Here is a 19,133-nt window from a genome sequence, read left to right as displayed (position 1 = left end):
ACTTAAAGTTCCAGAAGTTTAAAGTAACATCACTACCAATTGTTTCAGTGAATTTTACAAGACATTTTATACATTTTTGAAAGTCATCAGCAATGCCAATTTAGACTTGTGATGGAAATTAAGAACAGAATGGAAGCAAGCCATCTAAGAAAATGAAAAATTGCCAGACATGAAAATTTAGCCATCTTGGCCAGCCCAAAAGAATCAATGTTGCTAAATCAATGCAGACCTCAACCTCAGTGCACCTGCTGTCAGTGCCAGCATTATTTAACCAACCTGAGTTGCCAGATCCAGACTACCCAGCACAATGGCACCAATAAATCTCAGTAAAAGCCTGTATATTCTAGATAGAATGCATATTGCAGCATGAACGTGTAGCAAGGAAAATTGCACCAACTTTGCAATGATCTCCAAGAATCTCTTTTGGAATGTTCTTCTGCTGGCCCAAAGTCATGACTAAATATTCTATCCTGAAAGGAGAAATTTGACTTCCTGCCCTAAATACAAGCACATACTGTAGGAACACTATATTCAGCTACAGCCAAATAACCACAATGCCCAAATGCAACCTCAGCATATGCAAAAACCTGCCACCATCCTCCTCCAAACACCTTATAACATTGGTGTAACCACAGATACCCACTGTGCTGCCAGCAATCATGATGAAAATAAAGCTCCACAGTTTAGTTGCTAATATAACAACTTTTTGAAAAGAATCCCAAATAATTCAGGCTGACAACTCAGCCAGAAGTGACCTGCTGATCAAATCCCACCAGGAATGAGTTCGCCACCCCCACCTACCTTCTAATCCAGTCAGGATATAAAACTTGATTTTGTGCTATTTTAATCAAGCCAGTAAGGTGCAATCAAAATAGTTACAGGTAATACAAATTACACTCAAGTATTCAACATTGCAATGGGAATAAGGAGAGTCAAACAAAACTATGGTCACAGTCCATAAAACATATGCTTTGTTCAACAGTGAGAATATTTAGGTAAAACCACAATACCACACCATTAAGTACAGTTGCCTTAACTCCAGGAACCTGGGATCGATTCTAACCTTGGGTACTGTGTGTGGAGTTTGCATATTCTCCCCGTGGTTTCTGCCAGGTGTCCCAGTTTCTTCCTAAAGACCTGGTAGGTTAAATGGCTGCTGTAAATTACCTTTTGATATAATTAAGTGACAGAAAAATCAAAGAGGAGTTGATGTGCAAGAGAAAAATCTGCAGGAGAAAATAAAGGGGGAATGGGACTGCTCAACTGGGAACTGGCATAAACTCAATAGGCTAAATGGCTCTCTTCTGTGCTGCATGCCACATGAGAATGAGCTATGCAACACATTTAGTGATTGAGCACTTTGTGCAAAATGAATTCAAACTTTGCATTAGTTGCCATTAAAAATGCTAATAAAAGGAAAACGACGACTTAGGTATATTGTATCATTTTTATAAATGAGATTTCAGAGATAAATTAGTGCCAGATCGAAGAAGAAAGCACAGCATTAAATACCAAGCATAGAACAGTTCTAACCTCACTTTTAATTTTAGAACAAAAGAATGTTTAATTATGTAAAGCAACAATGTAGGACAAAGAGGGGCTATTTTGCTTTTTATGCCCATGCATTCCAGGTCTTTAAGCAAATTCCACTTCACATTTCCCAGTTCATTTATCTGTAGATTACTGTTCCAGGTGCTCATTTTAGATTTTTTTTACTCCAAAAGTAAAAATGTGATTTCACAATCTTTTCAAGTATAAATGGAAGAGCAAAATATCATTTACTGCCTGGACCAATTCCTATAAATTTACCAGCCATTTGTGTTGAGTAATAATTAAGAATATTAACCATCTCTGATTAAATTAAAGGGATTTCTTCCAAGGTTTTTCTCCCCTTCATCATAAGATACAACTTTGTGACAAAATAATCCAAATTTCCATAAAACTTAAGCAATTTCATAATTACTACAAGGCATCACAATTTCTGTTTTGTTATTTTATAAGCTCTTTCATGTCTAGTAATTGAGTAAACTATTAGGTTATTAAGATGTTCAGTACTATGGGGTTAAGCTAAAGCTGGTTTAAAAAGTATTTAAACACAAAATATTTGGCCAAAAAAGCAATAAAACTAAAAATTTAAGTTCGAATGTGTAATCTGCGCAGTAATCTATCCATGCCTCAGTAACACTAAAGGAGCTTCTAATCAGTCTTTCCTTCCTTCTAAAGTCAGCTCCAATAAAAGGCCTCATATTTAAAGTCATTTACCTAGATAAATCTATCAAAGAGTACAATTTACAAGCTGGAAAAATAGTCAGAATTAGCACTACATGCCTCCATTATATGGATAAAGTTGGAAACAGTGTAAGTTGTTTTGTGGTATCAAGATCAGGAAACAAAAATGTGCAACCCCTTTACTCCCTTTTCTGCCATACCTACAGTTAAAGGCAATACATATTATTAACCAGCACATAAAATCCTGCCATTCAACTAGACAACTTCAGCTACTTAATTAGCAGTCCAAACTACTGTCTTCAAATTAAGTTATAATTTAATTTTACGATTAGAAAATATTTTAACATTTGAAGTTGATTAACTTTAAAAATTGTAAATCAACATGCTATTAAGTATAAAGATTAGTTCTTTTCTGTGAAGGCAAGAAACTTTTTGCAGAAAATCTTCATGCAATATGCTTCAAGTCGCAAGCATAAACTGCAAATGAATCCCAATGCCCACATAAAACCTGAAAATTACACAGCTCTTAGAAATAAATCAATGCAATTTTTAGAATTTTAGTGTAGCAAGGTATTCCAGAAACTAAAATTACTGAACAATATTCAATATATCCAGTTAAACTCATAATTACTGTCCAGTGTTCGTCATATTTCAGGAGAGTTCTCAGCAAAGATAACAAAACTGATTAAAAACTTTGATATTCAAAGGAAAGGGGATATGAAGGACAAATTTGCCATAGATGCACAAGGAAAAAGCATACTGAAGAGTTTAGTGTTATAATTTAGGAAGCTGAAGATTATCAAAGTTCTAAAACTATTTTAATCCATGGACATTTGGGGAGTTCAGTACATAACTAAAAGAACATTTTTGGCAAATTTCAATTTATACAGAACAAAATCATGGTATGGTGATTGTAGATTTTGTGTTCAATAAAAGACAGTAGAAAGTGGATGCTGTGCTTTAGGTACAAGTCCCAGAATCAGTTAGGACATTGATGAGTTTGAAAAAAGATGGCCTCTACTGAAAACAACATGTTAAAGCTACTGGATAGTTATTCCACTTTTCCATTCAAACAAGCTCATTTGCGAGATTTTGATCCATGGCCTTTGTGTTATTCCCATTACAATTCAATAATAAAAATCAGTGTTGGCACCTGTGCACGATACAACTGCCCCCATAGCACAGGGCATCCCTAAGTAGTTTGCTCCATACCCCAACCTGTCACTCGTTCTGGCTGCATAGCAGCTTCTCATGGGTAAGTAATTTAGTTAATATAGATCTTCCCTAAACAATACAGCAAAGCCATGAACAAAGATTAAAAATAGTGATTGTAACTTTCAAGCCACTCACTTTACCAGTGCTTTGAAATCTGTGAAAATGGGAAATCCTCTAAACTTTCAGAAAGCTGAAATAATCCTGTGATTTTAAAGTGAGCAGAGTTCATTTTCTTCACATCCCAACTGCTTTATTTCTATTTTACTTAGCTCTCATGTTCCTGTTTATAATCTCCTCTAGCTATCCTCACATCAAGAATAGTAACTAGCAGCGTAGTATTCTTTAGCAGAGATGAAAAAGAAAATGAAAAAATACCAAGGCATCAGGTGTTAGCACTTTTATCTTGGGTTGACACAGATGATGGAATAATTTGATTACGGCAAAAATGCACAATATTAATTATTAACAAGAAATAAGATTATGAATTTGATTTTAAAATATAACCATCCTGTATGTTACTCAAGTATAATCACACAAGCTATTATACAAAGATGCCACATTGTCTTGCTCAGTAACATGCAACATAAAAAAGGTCTTGTAAGTCATTGCAAAGACTTCCTTCATCTGAAAATGTAATGAACATTACAAGTGCTGGCCGAATGCAAATCCTCAACTAGTTAGCAATGTGCAACTCTTAAAGAAGCAGCCAAAAACCAAGGAAAAAAATATGGGTGTAGTTTTCACAATTTTAACTGTGGATTCAACGGCAGAGCTTGGAGATAGAAACAGCAATGGTCTTCCCTGGGATTGAATTGCACAAAATGACTTTAAACCAGTCCAAAGTTGAGACTTGCATGTTATGCATCTCTGATGCATAGATTTGCTCTCTCAATATCACATCACTGAAATAGCTTACTGCAAAAGAAAAACCAAATACATGAGCTCAAATGCACATTTTGAGTCCATTTTTCTCCTGCAAAAATAGATTCAGATAAATATACAAACAGAAACCTACTTCTTTTAGCAAATGGCGATATTAATGAGTTTTGAACAAATTATAAATTATTCACCATCCAATTCTCTCCCAAAGTGGGAGGTCTGAAGAATTCAAAATTCTTAAAAGGTACAACAAAAATCAAGTTATTTGTTTTGAAAAAAGTATTCATTTTAAACATTCTCAAATTCTAATCTACTGAATTACTAGTTTTGATATTAATTAACCTGCATAGAGCTCTGCACCAGCACCACTGCTGGAATGATCACATTTATCAGTCATATATTTATCTATGACGTCAAACTGGGGGACACAGTAAAGTCTCCAAATGCCAAGACTGTTCATTACAAATTCCATTTAAAATTCCTCAACACTATACAGTGGGAAGAGCACAGCAAAAGGAGAACAAGACACTGGACAGTAATTCAATTGATGTTAAGAAAGCCTACTGCAACATTTATGCTCAAGAACGGGAACTGTTGAATTCCACTTTAGAAAATGACCCAAAAGATGAATCACATAGAAACCCACTCCACTTAATTTTAGTTTTAGCAACTGTTAAAAACATTAGCCATAATCATGAGCCTTCAAAATGGCATTGGCAAGCTTCAGAATGAAAATAGGAAGCCCAGAGACAATTTTTTCTTCATTATACACATAACAGGGCGGACCCTTTCTACTAGATATGCTCGAGAGTTGAACAGATATTTAATACTAGACAGCGTTAAGGAAGTAAACCATCAAGGGGTTCAATGAAAAACAAAGATTTTTGTCAAGCAGCACTTTTAACTGGAGTAACCCAGATCTGTCCTTTTGTTCTGACTGGTGCATTAGGCTATTCAAGCACAGGAACAAGATCCACACAACCACTGTTACTCTGGCATTAAATTTACAACTTTAAAACTATAAACCTTATCTGTGACATTTAGGTGAATTGGAATGGCTTTGTTGATGGTGGGAGCCTCAATAGGAAGGAGAGATAGACCACCCACATGGCATTTCTACAAAAAAATGGCTGCAACTGCTTCAACCTCGTCTTTGACATTCATGTGAAGGGCTCTGTCGTTGAAGACAAGGATAGGCTCAGAGCTGCCACCTCCTGTTATTTACCCACCAACAAGCAGAACTTTGATCTCACTTGCTGATTGCAGGAATATACGTTACATTCACTGTGTAACAAGCACATAGCTTCATGATGCTCAAGTTGGCACTATTTTTAGGTCTGATGCTGCTTTTGACATTCCCTTTTGTGCCCTCATTGAACCTGGGTTGTTGCCCTAGCTTAATGGTACTGGGCAAGTGGACAATACGTTGGGCCATGAGATTGCAGATTGTTCAGGAAAACAATTCTGCTTGTGATGGCATGCAGCACCTCATAGATGCCCAACTCAAGCTGCTAGATCTGTTCCGAATTTATGAGATTTAACACAATGGAAATGTTAGCCCTGACGTGCCTTCAGTGAGAAACCAGGATTTTGTCTGCACAAGGATTATATAGTTGTCACTCCTAATTCAGCTGTCCGGCTGAAGATTGATAAGAGTGAATCGTGAAGCCAAGGTCAAATGTGTTTATCTCTTACCAGTTCTCTTGCCATCTGCCACAGGCCTAGTCTGCCTAGTACATCCTTCTAGACTTTACAAGCCTGATCAATTGGTGTTCTTCCAAGCCAGTGATGAACACCAAAATCCCCCAACCAGCAGACATTCTATGCCCTTGCTGCTCTTGTTTCTTTCAAGTGGTGCTTAACATGGAGGACTACTGCATGAAGATAGAGATGGCAATCACCATTAGGCTTCCTTAATTGTTGTTTTTGAACTAATACCATGTGACCTCATGGGGTGGGGAGACAATATTGTGCACTCTAAGTCCATTTACTCCCAACTGCTGCCACCTGGTCTGTTCCAGTTGTGCAAGACAATCCAACAATCAAGATGGAGGAGATTGAGACACTTAATGAAAGTTATTCTATGAATATGACTTGTCAGCGATTTTTTTGCATAAGCAGACAGCGAGATAGCTCTCCCAGTTGAGATACCAGAGCTCAAAATATAGAGGTTCGTGAAAATCAGTGAACTGAACAAGTTATAATGACATAGCTACACAAATAATTTTGAATGAAAATCCAATCTAAATAATTGAATTTAAACTTCCCTACTGCCACAGAGGGATTTGAATTAAAATCTCTGCATCATTAGTTCAAACCTCTGGATTTCAAGTCAGTAAACTATTCAGCATATTAACATTCTTCTTGAAGCGTGCCTTCCCCCTACCATTGTGGGGCAGAGATCTCAAATACACCTCTATTTCCTGCACCTCTACTCTCACTCCTCCTAAACAGAGCAAGAACCAACTTTCCAGTCCTTACCACAACCACCTCTGTATTCAACAGATCATCATTTGCAATTTCCACCAACTCCAGTAAGATTTCACAACTAGAGATTCCCTCACCCATTCAGTATTTCAAAGGGATCACTCTCTCTGCGACTCCCTGGTCTGCTCTTCTGTCCTCACCAACCACTCCTCGCCTTATGTAACTTTCCATGCAACAGAAAGAGATGCATCACCTATCCTTTCACCTCTTCTGTTTCTACCATCCAAGGACCTAAAGAGTGGACGCAACGTTCTACTTGCAATTCTTCCAATCTATCGTATTGCACTCAGTGTTTACAATGTGATTTAAAATGAAGAAACTAAAACAGAGATTGTGTTCACTTTGCAAAGCACCTGCATTCAGTGCACAAGTGTGCTCCCAAGCTTCTGGTTGCCTTCCTCTAAATCACCAATATACTTCCACTCTGATCTTTTTGTCTGTGGTCTCCTACACTGTTAGGACAAGCCCAATGCAAGCCTGAGGAACAACACCTCATCTTCCAGTAAGGTATTTTGCAACCTTCAGGACTCGATATCAAATTCTCCAGCTTTACATAACTCAATCTGCATCAGACTGACATTTCTGCTTATCATTTTTGTTCAGCTTTTCTTTTCTTCTATTTGTATAGTACGGCCTGCTGGGCATATCCCATGTCCTTTCCATTAGCAATACATTACACAAGCAAAGCAGCACAATCTGCCATTTAACTGCCACATTAAGTTATATGGCCTCGCCCCATCAGGGGAACACTCTTGTTCTACCTACCCTTCTCCCACCTTCTTACTATTGAAAACTAGCTTACTTTTTCCCTTTCCCAATTCTGAAGAATGCTCAGACTTGAAACATTAAATTTTTCTCTTTCCACAATGTTGTCTGATCTGCTAAGTATTCCCAACATTCTCTTTTTATTTCAGACTTCCAGCAGACTAACAATGCTATCAACATACAAGCAACAAGTTCTAAGACCAGGAAATGGACAGCAGATTTACCATCTAACTAAGGCAGTGAGGGTTACCCTTATTCTCATATTCCACTCCACTAGACTCGCCATTAAATGGATCATGCTTTGTAATTTCTGCCACCCACACACACACAACAGGGCATAGAACACTACAGCACAGTACAGGCCCCTTGGCCCATGATGTTGTGCTAACATTTTATCCTTCTCCAAGATCTATCTAACCCTTCCCTCCCACATAACCCTCCATTTTTCAATCATTCGTGAGCCTAAGATTCTCTTAAATGCCTCTAATGTATCTGCCTCCAACACCTCTGCCAGCAGTGCGTTCCACACACACACACCACTGTGTTTAAAAAAACCTACCTCTGACATCCCCCCCATACCTTCCTCCAATCACCTTAAAATTATGCCCCTCACGTTAGCCATTTTCACCCTGAGAAAAAGTCTCTAACTGTCCACTCAATCTATTCCTCTTATCATCTTGTACGCCTCTATCAAGACACCTCTCATCCTCCTTCTCTCCAAAGAGAAAAGCCCTAGTTTGCTCAACCTATCCTGATAAGACATGCTCTCCAATCCAGGCAGCATCCTGGTAAATCTCCTCTGCACCCTCTCTAAAGCTTCCACATCCTTCCTATAATGAGGCGACCAGAACTAAACACAATACTCCAAGTTTGGTCTAACCAGAATTCTATAGAGTTGCAACACTACCTCACAGCTTTTTAACTCAATATCCCGACTAATGAAGGCCAACACACCGTACACCTTCTTAACCCCACCAACCTGTGAGGCAACCTCGAGAGATCTATGGATATGGACCCCAAGATCCCTCCGTTCCTCCACACTGCTAAGAGTCCTGCCATTAACCTTCAAATTCGATCTTCCAAAGTGTATCACTTCACACTTTTCTGGGTTGAACTCCATCTGCCACTTCTCACCCCCAGCTCTGCATCCTATCTATGTCCTGTTGTAACCTACAGCAACCTACATTATCCACACCACCAACCTTCGTGTCATCTGCAAACTTACTAACCCACCCTGCCACATCCTCATCCAAGTCATTTATAAATATCACAAAGAGCAGGGGTCCCAGAACAGAACCCTGAGGAACACCACTGGTCACCAACCTCCAGGCAGAATATATGCCATCTACAACCACCCTCTGACTTCTATGGGCAAGCCAATTCTGAATCCACACTGTCAAGTTTCCCTGGATCCCATGCCTCCTGACTTTCTGAATGAGCTTTCCATGAGGAACCGAATCAAACGCCTTACTAAAATCCACGTATACCACATCCACTGCTCTACCTTCAATGTGCTTTGTCACATCCTCAAAGAATTCAGTTAGGTTCATGAGGCATGACATGCCCCTCATAAAGCCATGCTGACTGTCCCTAATCAGCCCATGCTTCTCCAAATACACATAAATCCTGCTTCTAAGAATCTTCTCCAGTAATTTTCCCCACCACTGTAATATGACTCACTGTGGCCAGCAAGGGTGCAAAGATCATCGTCAAAGGTGCAGCGATCTCTTCCCTCACTTCCTGTAATAATCTTGGATTTATTCTGTCCAGCCTCGGTAATTTATCTATCCTAATGTTTTTTCAGTGTTCCAGGACATCCTCTTTCCTCACATTGACGTGCCTTCACGTATCAGCCTGTTGAATGCCATCCTCACAAATGTCATAGTCTCTCTCACTCGAATATTGAAAGTATTAAGGACCTCCCATACCTCTTCCAACTCCAGGCGTATTTCCTCTTTTATCCCTGATCATTCCTACCCTCACTCTAGTCATCCTCCTATGTGTGTAGAACACCTTGGGGTTTTCCTTAATCCTACTTGCTGTTTGCTTAATCGGACACATTGGTTCACTCTTCCTCTCCATCAATACTCACTCCTTTTCTCATAACACTTTCCTGTGCAACCACTGGTCATGCAACATTAGCTCTTACGACTTCCCTCCTACATTCCATGATCCTAAACACCCTCCTAAGCAAAGCAATCATTCAGTTGTATTTATTTCAATTCAGCATACCAGATTAAGTGCTCACAATGTATTATGGAAACACATGCAAACTGAATGACTGAGTTCTCAACTGCCTGTCACTTTAATTCACCATTCCACTTCCACCCCTCACCTTCAGCCTCCTACATTTTTCCAATGAAGTTCAGCACAAGCTTGAGGAACAGAATGAAGCTGGATGCATTACAACCTTCTTTCAACACTTAATTCAAATAATCTGCCATTCCAGATTTCTCTCTCACACTTTTAGGATTCATCGTCCATCCCCACTCTTCATGCATCTAGTACGTTCAGATTTCTTTTTTCCTTATCTACCCTGCCCCTTGGCTCTGTTTTGTTACTCACTTTTACCACCCCCTTTCAGCAGTTCCATCACCACTTACCTTCCCTTCGTTTCCTTATCTCTGCAATTTAAAACTTTTGGTTTTTAACCATTCCTAAGCTCTGATGAGAGGGCAGTGAAATGAAATGTTAACACAAGTACCCTCTTCATAGAAACTGACCGACCTGCTGAATATTTCCATTTTCATTTTGTGTGACAACACTCAGATTTTTGGACTGCAGGCAAATCAATGGCTATGGGTATTAGACATGAAAGTGGAATGTCAGCAAGCTCAAGGTATGGCCTACTCTTGCTTTTATTTATGTTCTTATGAACTGGATGCAAGAACATTTGCTGCTGATGGTATAAAGAATTCAAAAACACCAGGAAAAGCGTCAAGGAAATTTGGGTCTGAATCAGCATTGCTTTCTTTGCCAGACTGTCTTCATCATACACTTGCTGCGAGATGCACCACATGAACAATGTTGACATGGTATGGCATTGGATGAAGAGTCCCAACATATGCACTGCAACACAACAAACAAAAATTCTATTTGAATGTTTTAAAAGTTGCTTAAAAATAAATTACGATTAGACATTGAATCTGATCTTGGTTGTTCTCTCCCCGCGAGTGTGGGTTTCCCCAGGTGCTTTGACTTCTTCCTACGTGCCAAAGACATTCTAGTAGGTTAAGTAGCTACTGATAATTTCCACTAGTGTACCTGATGGCAAGAGAACTGGGAGTTGAAGGGCATATGGGAAAGAATAGGTTACACAGAAATAAGTGGGGGAATGGGACTGATGGGAACACTTTGAGAGTCTGCACAGACTTGATGGGCAAGAAAGAATTGGAGAATATGAATGTAAACCAGCAAGGATGGCCAGTTTTCACCTGCTTGACTAATTATTTGTAAATGGTCAAGACTGGTTGTGTCACTTGCAATTCCACTAAATATCAGCTTTCTGCCCCTTAACTCAGGATAGGAGCCCTTAATCAGTCTTAAAGAAAATTGCACCCAAACACCAATATGTACTTGTGCCAGAAGATGGCAAGTGTTAGACACCTACTTTTCAATAGTATTTGCATATCTTAGAAGATGTGAAATCACAAACATATGGGTGCAAAGAAAACTGTAAAATATTCTGTGTCTTAGACTTTTAAGCATGATTACTCTATAATCAATTACTACTTTTAACTGGAGCTCCAAGATGCAATTGCAATCTCAATGCAAAATACGTTCATAAAGTTAACTGCTTACACAACCATCTGTCAGTGCAGTTGGCATTAAATGCCGCAAATGCCATCTTTCATATTTCTTTTTAAATCTGTTTTTATTTCATGTGCTATCCCAATGCAACTTTTGGTGAGTACAGTACTGGATATTTACTGCAGCACAGCACTGCTAACACTGCAAGGAATGACATCATTTCTAACTGGAACTCTACATCTGAACTTCTTAAAAATATTTATTGGTCATTTCTAAAATCACTGAGTAGAAATTCATCCCTGATCACATGTACTAAATATCCAATACAGTATAAGTGTTGTACCATAATCAGGAAACTGAATATCAGAAATACACAACATCCAAGATCTTTTATTAATTTAATGCATGCTATTGACAATAAATTCTATGCCACAGTAGTAATTTCATACAAAGCTCAATGACCAATAATTTGAGAAGCACAATGAGAAATAGTTCACAAACGATCACAACTGAAAATTTTCCAAAATTGTGTGTTTCTAGCCAAATGTGTACAACTTTTGTTTGTGCTGCCCAAATCCATGCTCTTCCTCAAATATTCACCTACATCCCTCTGGGGTGTCAAGGTTGCAATTAACACCACGCTAAAGAAAGCAACTCTAAATGCAGCATTTGCCTAGTACCCTACTGAAATGTAAGATTATGTTCACAACTGAATGGAATGTACCTTGAACACACAATGTTGAAATCTATTGGCAGGGATGCTACTATTAAGACCAAAGCTTTTTCATTGAAAAAAAGTCCAGGCAATATTAATTCTGATGGTTTATGGTTACATGTAACCATATCTGAAATGGATTAATGAATGCAAGGAAGGCAAAGTATATGATATTCTAAGAACAAAGCTCCTTGTTTCATTAATCCTGCCATCCATCAGTAAGGCCGCCTTAAAATGTTCAATCTGCCATCTTGCCTTTTGGCATTAAACGTAGAGTCCTATACATCATTCTCTATGGCTTTAAAGAGAGATGATTAAAAAGTGACCTTTATTGAAAGTGAACTTGCAGACATCAGGGTGGGGCAAGATTAGGTTCAGCTGCATAGTTGTTTACTGTCCCTCCTCTACACAGATACAATCACTTCTGAAGGTACTAGAGGGCAATGTGTCTGCAGAATTTTACAGCAGCAAACCAGAAATAAAATGAGTGATGAAAGAGAGTTTTATCAGTTTTACATTTGAAAATAGCATTAAACCATAATAATATGATAGCATATTTAGATATGCTTTCAGCCTAAGGATTACATAAAAGTATTTCTCCAGTTCAACATATATCTAATACAGATTTGACTAAGAATTAAAATCCTGTGGGGGGCCATTTTAAAGCTGTTCTGCCTTAATGTTTAAAACTGATGTTATATTAAGGTTACAGACAGAACTATCACTCATGAAATGCAGTGATAATTCAAGAAAGCAATTCAGATTTCTCCATTTCATCATCTTTTGATGATGCTTTCATTTATCAGTATTTTTGTCTAATATCAAAACATACAGTAACTAAAAACAGGGAGATCAGATTATAGAATGTATTAAAATTATTCAATTTTTGATTCAAATCAAGCAACTTGTACCTGAAAATATTTTTATGACAGCTATATTACCTTTTTCCAAAGGTAAGCTAATTGTTTTTTTTTGAGAGTTTTTTTTGGTACAAGGCATTTACTGTAATAATAAGCTGTAATTTGACTGATAAGCATAACTCTAGACAAATTATTTACAATACTTCCCCATTTTATTTATTAGTCATTTTCGATGCTTCAGTGTCTGTTCATCCAATTTGCAGACTGCATGCAGCATGAAGCTCATCATCATGCTACTGAAAAGCCTGAAAACATTGCACGTCACAAGCTTACGCCAGCCTGCCACCAATCTGCAAGTCTGCGTTCTTGCAGCACCAGCACAGCATTCCGTTCCAAAGAAGCTTTCAGTCAATGTGTTCGCACCGCTAGCTAGTCTCTGCACAAGTACTTCATTACCATCAACAAGTTAAGGACAGGACCACCAGCTGTGCAGCCGAAGGTTTGGGCTTCAATTAAGCAATTGAATGGACAAGAGAAGGAAATGTTTGTTTTCATTCATTCGCGAGAAAAATTACTATAGTCCTAAGCCAGTGGAAATCAAAGAAGGGCAAGGGCAAAGCTTTGGGAGGAAACGTTACAGCTGAGATAGGTGAAGAATTACTATGGCATTTTTCTTTTTGCCTCCAACTGGAGTACTCGCCATTGTCTTATGTGAAAGCAAATAGAAATCCTTTTGTATTGTGTCCTTTCAAAAGCTGCCTCTTCCACTGGAACTTCTTTCCAGCTCACTGCTCAAGTCGTCTCAACAGAAGGATAGTTGAATGCAGTCTCCAATGTGCAGAAGAGAATGGGTAAGTGTTTTCTTTTCAAATGAGATTTTCAAAACCCAAAAAGGAAGGGAAGTGATGCAGAGGATGAAGGGGGAAGGAGCAATTACTTATCTTGCTAGAAACAAATAGAATGTTTCTGTCTTTTGAAAAGAAAATCAAGTCTTATAATTCTGTCATCGTCTATCACTCTAAATAGCTTTTGTGGGGGAGGTGAACAAAATACCTAAATCAACATATATGATGGGCTGTTTAGGCTAAAAACCTAAATGAATTTCATTTGATTGCCACCTACAGGTTTGCATTCGAAGTGGCCATTGGGGGGGCCAACAACGGTGGCATTGTGTGTGATGAGCATGTTGTTGAAAATGCTGCCTGCCTCAGGCGCAGCATGTCCACAGAAATGCAGATGCGAGGAGCTGCTCTTTTACTGCGATTCTCAAGGTTTTCAAGGAGTACCCGATAACATCTCCCATGGGTCTATCGGCTTGTCACTCAGGCACAATAGTTTTTTTGAACTGCAAAACGATCAGTTTACAAGCTTCAGCCAACTTGCGTGGCTCTATTTAGATCACAACCAGATTTCTGTTATTCAAGAGGATGCCTTCCAAGGACTATATAAACTCAAAGAATTAATCCTCAGCTACAATAGGATTGTGCGTCTAGCAAATACCACGTTCAGCCAGCTGATTAACTTGCAGAACCTGGACCTGTCATTTAATCAAATTACTTCTCTACAACCGGAGCAATTCCACAGCTTACGGAAACTTCAGACACTGCATCTACGTGCCAATTCACTAAGGACCATTCCCATAAGGGTTTTCTGGGACTGCCGAAGCCTGGAGTTTTTGGATATAAGCAACAATCGTTTACGAAGTCTGGCTCGTAATGGCTTTGCAGGATTAATCAAACTCAAGGAGCTTCACCTAGAGCACAACCAGCTGACAAAGATTAATTTTGCTCATTTCCCTCGGCTAATCAGCCTCCAAACACTATTTTTGCAGTGGAACAAAATTAGTATCTTGTTATGCGGAATGGAATGGACCTGGGACACATTGGAAAAACTTGATGTGACAGGAAATGAAATTAGAACAATTGACCCTTTAGTTTTCCTTACAATGCCAAACCTCAAGATACTTCTGATGGATTCAAACAAGCTAACTACCCTGGATGCTCAGATTGTTAACTCGTGGAAATCTCTAACACACATCGGTCTTTCTGGCAACATGTGGGTCTGTAACAAAAGTATTTGTGCCCTAGCCTCCTGGCTAAGCAATTTCCAAGGCCGATGGGAGAACTCAATGGTCTGTGCTAGCCCAGAGCACACACAAGGCGAGGACATCTTAGATGCAGTTCATGGATTTCAAATCTGCAGCAATCTTTCAGCAGCCACCACACAGATAACCACTGGCTATATGGATCCTACACAGCAGCCAGAAGCTACTGAGTATGTAACAAAATTAACATCCATAGACTCCACTACAGAGGATATTGAAAATCCAACTATAGAAACAACTGCTGAAGACTTCCTTGAGCCTGATAATACTCTCTTTACACACAGGATAATAACTGGAACAATGGCTCTATTGTTCTCCTTTTTTCTCATTATCCTTGTGGTGTACATTTCACGGAAATGCTGCCCCCCTACCCTGAGACGTATAAGGCACTGCTCCATGATGCAACACCGAAGGCAAATTCGCCATCAAGCCAGGCAGCCTATGGCAGATTTATCTACACAAGTACCCTACAATGAATATGAACCCACCCATGAGGAAGGCGCACTGGTGATCATAAATGGTTATGGACAATGTAAATGTCAGCAGCTGCCTTATAAAGAATGTGAAGTATAAATTAATGAGCTCATGTAACCAACATACACAGTTTAAGAAATGGGAAATCTGTGAGTAAAATGCTTTCAACTTTTAACTACAGAACTGAACTTTAATATTTTTTATTTCCAGAATAAAGTTACCAAAATTCTGGCAGTGGTTCTCTTTCTCTAAACTGTACTTAATGCTTCAGATGAAATTCAACTTAAATATTTCAGTCTGGATTGTCTGCCAGAACTGGCCATTCTAGTTAGTTTTCTAACAGCTATTTTATCTGATTGTGACAGAAATTATTAAGATTTCACATAGATAATTATGGCAAGTTACAAGAACATTTAAAAAAAAACTTCCTCAGCCACTTTAAGCTAGACAGGCATTAAAGATTAAAACATACTATTTGTCTTCTTTCATCCTCATCAGTATCTCTTCAAAAAAAGAATCTTTAGATAAACCAGCTGGTACATGTTAAATATTGGGCTCAATTTGAATTTGTGCCCAAACTATTATGCTAGACAGAAATTAGAAATAATTAATAACAAGTTGTCTTGATTTTGATATTGAAAAGCACAGGTCTTCTGACTGAAAGGAGGCTTTTTCTGGCTCAATAAATCAGCAGTTTACAATTTAAAGACCATCAATAGATGCTTTCATAAAATTTGTTTGCAAAATACTCAATTGTATGATAATTTTCCTCAGTCTTGAATAAAATGATCCAAAAAGGTTAAATATCATGATCAAAGGATCATAGGATATCACAGCTAATCTGCACTTCATACTTTCAATAGAAACACATTTCAATAAGTTTGTAATATTAGTCTCATGGTTATGTAAAACATCTATTTGCAGTTTAGTAAACGGCTATAGTTTCTACTTGAAATGCTACTTTAAACAAATGCATACAGCAAAGCTCTAATGATTAGGTTCAAGAGATAAACCACAATTGGGACTTAAAAAAAAAATCGGAGTCGTGAAATGTAATTGTGACCCATCTGATGAAATAACATGTTACAGAATTATCATGCATGATTAACCTACTATTTTTTAATTGCTATGAAAGATATTAACTTAAAATGCCATATATCTAAGGAAAAATGGCAGCATGTGGGAATCACCTGGAATTTCAAATTGTGATATGGGAGAGAAGCTGTGAAGTACCATTGCAAAATAATCAGGAACATGCAGAGAAATGAAATGAGGTTGAACTCTGCAAATATAAACAAAGGGATATAGATGGTATTCAACTACTTTTTTCTCATGCGTGCTTCTATCCACCATCTTAAACTCTCACATTTTGTTATCTACTTCACTCCTGGCACTCAAATGCAGTCATTATACAAGAATGAGAAAGCAAAAGCAAGAATAGGTACAGTCAAAGAATGAGCAAATGATTTAGAGAGACAGATAGAAAATAAGAATCAATAGGTCCCATAAAAATCATATGAAAAATGCTGGGGTAGCATTGGAACATGCATTATAATACAGATCTACAAGTGATTATCTGGAGATTTCATAATTCAAAGTAACATTGAATTTAATAGCAGCATACTGCCCCCTTTACTGAATAGCTTGAAAATAAAAATGCTGTGAAATTATGTACTTTATCTGAAATGATCAAAACCAAACTCATGCGCTTTGGGTTAAGATGTGTAATTTACAAGCCATTTAAATCAAAAGTACAGCAGATCAGTACGTGGGGAGAATATAGCGAAGATACTGACTCCTGATCTTCACTCAGGACTGTATTAAAATCTAGTAACTCCCCCCTCCTCCAAAATTAATTTCATAATGAGCAAAGCTCCTAATTAAAATCATTGTACAAATTAACATCCAAATAGAAATGTCTAATTATCTGCATTAGACCAGACCAATTCACTAATCAGTTGTAATCTGTATTTCTTCATGCTTCCACTCATTGTTCTTAGGCTCACTCATTGTTATCTACTGTCCTCCCATCACTCAAGTGCAATCATTCTACCACATGAATACTGAAGAAGAAGAGCTAGAAGGGGTGTCTTCAACATATGAGCAAATAATTTAGTGAGACTGCTAGAGAGCAAGAATTAGTAGGCACCAGCAAAAGATCTGACAATGCTGGCACTGGAATATGCATTAGAAGGCAAATTGGTTCTTCAAGAACTCAGCAAAACTCAGTTTTGGTTGGGCGAGGTTTTCCCACAACTACCACAATTCTTCCTCACCAACACAAATATTTTGAAATTAACCCAAATACAGCCAAAACATAAATGATTAAAATGCACTGCACAAGTACTTGCATGTTAGCACAAAACCAGATGCTCCATTGAGATGTGACACAAATGATAATTCACATGGGAAAAGAACATGTCACTGGACAATAACAAGTGTTATAAGTACAAACCTATAATGTATGCTTACAGGGAACATTAGCCTACATGCAGCTCAGGGAAAAAAAAAATCAGATTTGAGAATACTCAATACCAAGCAGAAAAAGAAATCCCCAGATCTCACCTTAATTTTAATTAATTTAAAACAAGCAAATTTTTATTATTTTGACAAATCAGAATCAATACTGAGAAATCTCATGTGCATTTGACAGATGTAACTAAAATGCACACCTAAAAATTACTGACTAAATTTTACCTTAATTTTCCACTTACAGCTTGGGCTGCAATTTTCTTAATATATTAAATATGTTGATTAAAATGCAGCACAATTTAAAATCCAGAAAGCTTTAAAAAAAATTGCAGGTAGTGGAAGGAAGTCTCCAGTAAGCACTTTTTTTTTCATTCTTGTGGAGAAATAAAATTTGTCCAGCTAACATGTCAATAATGTTCAATGGAAACTCTAGATAAATAGCTAATGTCATATCTTTGCTGATAATATTCAAGGTTTAAAGTACATCAATGAAAAATTATATTTGAGTAGTTAACGTTAATCCCTAGATGCTTTAGCATAATTTGTAAGAAACAAATTAAAGCCCTTCCTTGATAGAGCTTTTAAATTGTGTTTCTCATTTTGAGCTGGTACTTTAACATTTTAAAAAAAGTGTTAGATTTTCTGACCATTAAGACAAGACAAAAAACAAAACCAAAGATAGTAGAGTTAATTACTGGTCTATCTTGAGATAGCTAATCTCATCAGGGGAGTTGGTGGGTACACTGCGGACAGATTTGTGCAGCCTCAGGCTAGAATTGGGCAAAGAAGAAAAATGATTAGTGTTCTACAGCCTGACTGCTGTTCAGTGACCTCTGCTGGAAGTTTGTATATGGACAATGAATGAGGAGAGCTTGGAGAGACCCATACCATCTGTCAAGGAACATCAGTAATAGGATCAATCGAACAATATGTAGTATACTACCTTCATGAAGATAAGGAAAATGGGTTGAGGAAAGGGATAGAGAAAATGATACAAATTTTGATGATATGTTGCCATTTCCTACTTTTAAAACAAGAAAATTCACTGCTGAAGCCTTCATGTCCATCTACATCAGACAAATGGACAGAGGGTAACAGATTAATATACCATCCAAGATGGTGGGTTAGAAATTTGTCCTTCACAGTATGCCAGTGCAAGTTGTGTGAAGGATGCAGAGAGGCT

The 19,133-nt window shown here is 37.8% G+C and overlaps 2 protein-coding genes across 2 annotated transcripts in view; one reads left to right on the top strand and one right to left on the bottom strand.

The window, feature by feature from the left end:
* Positions 1–19,133, bottom strand: part of ctnna1 (catenin (cadherin-associated protein), alpha 1) — an 82,173-nt gene that overhangs the window by 24,559 nt on the left and 38,481 nt on the right. The window lies entirely within an intron of this gene.
* lrrtm2 (leucine rich repeat transmembrane neuronal 2) lies at positions 13,316–15,598 on the top strand. The gene is made up of 2 exons (XM_052013604.1): positions 13,316–13,751; positions 14,025–15,598. Exons 1-2 carry the CDS (start codon positions 13,748–13,750, stop codon positions 15,575–15,577), a joined length of 1,557 nt encoding a protein of 518 aa, XP_051869564.1. The 5' UTR covers positions 13,316–13,747; the 3' UTR covers positions 15,578–15,598.

This window comes from Pristis pectinata, chromosome 4 (genome assembly GCF_009764475.1).
Source record: "Pristis pectinata isolate sPriPec2 chromosome 4, sPriPec2.1.pri, whole genome shotgun sequence".
Classification (NCBI taxonomy): Eukaryota; Metazoa; Chordata; class Chondrichthyes; order Rhinopristiformes; family Pristidae; genus Pristis; species Pristis pectinata.
Note: the sequence above shows the minus strand (reverse complement) of the source record. Positions and strands in the feature narration are given on the sequence as shown.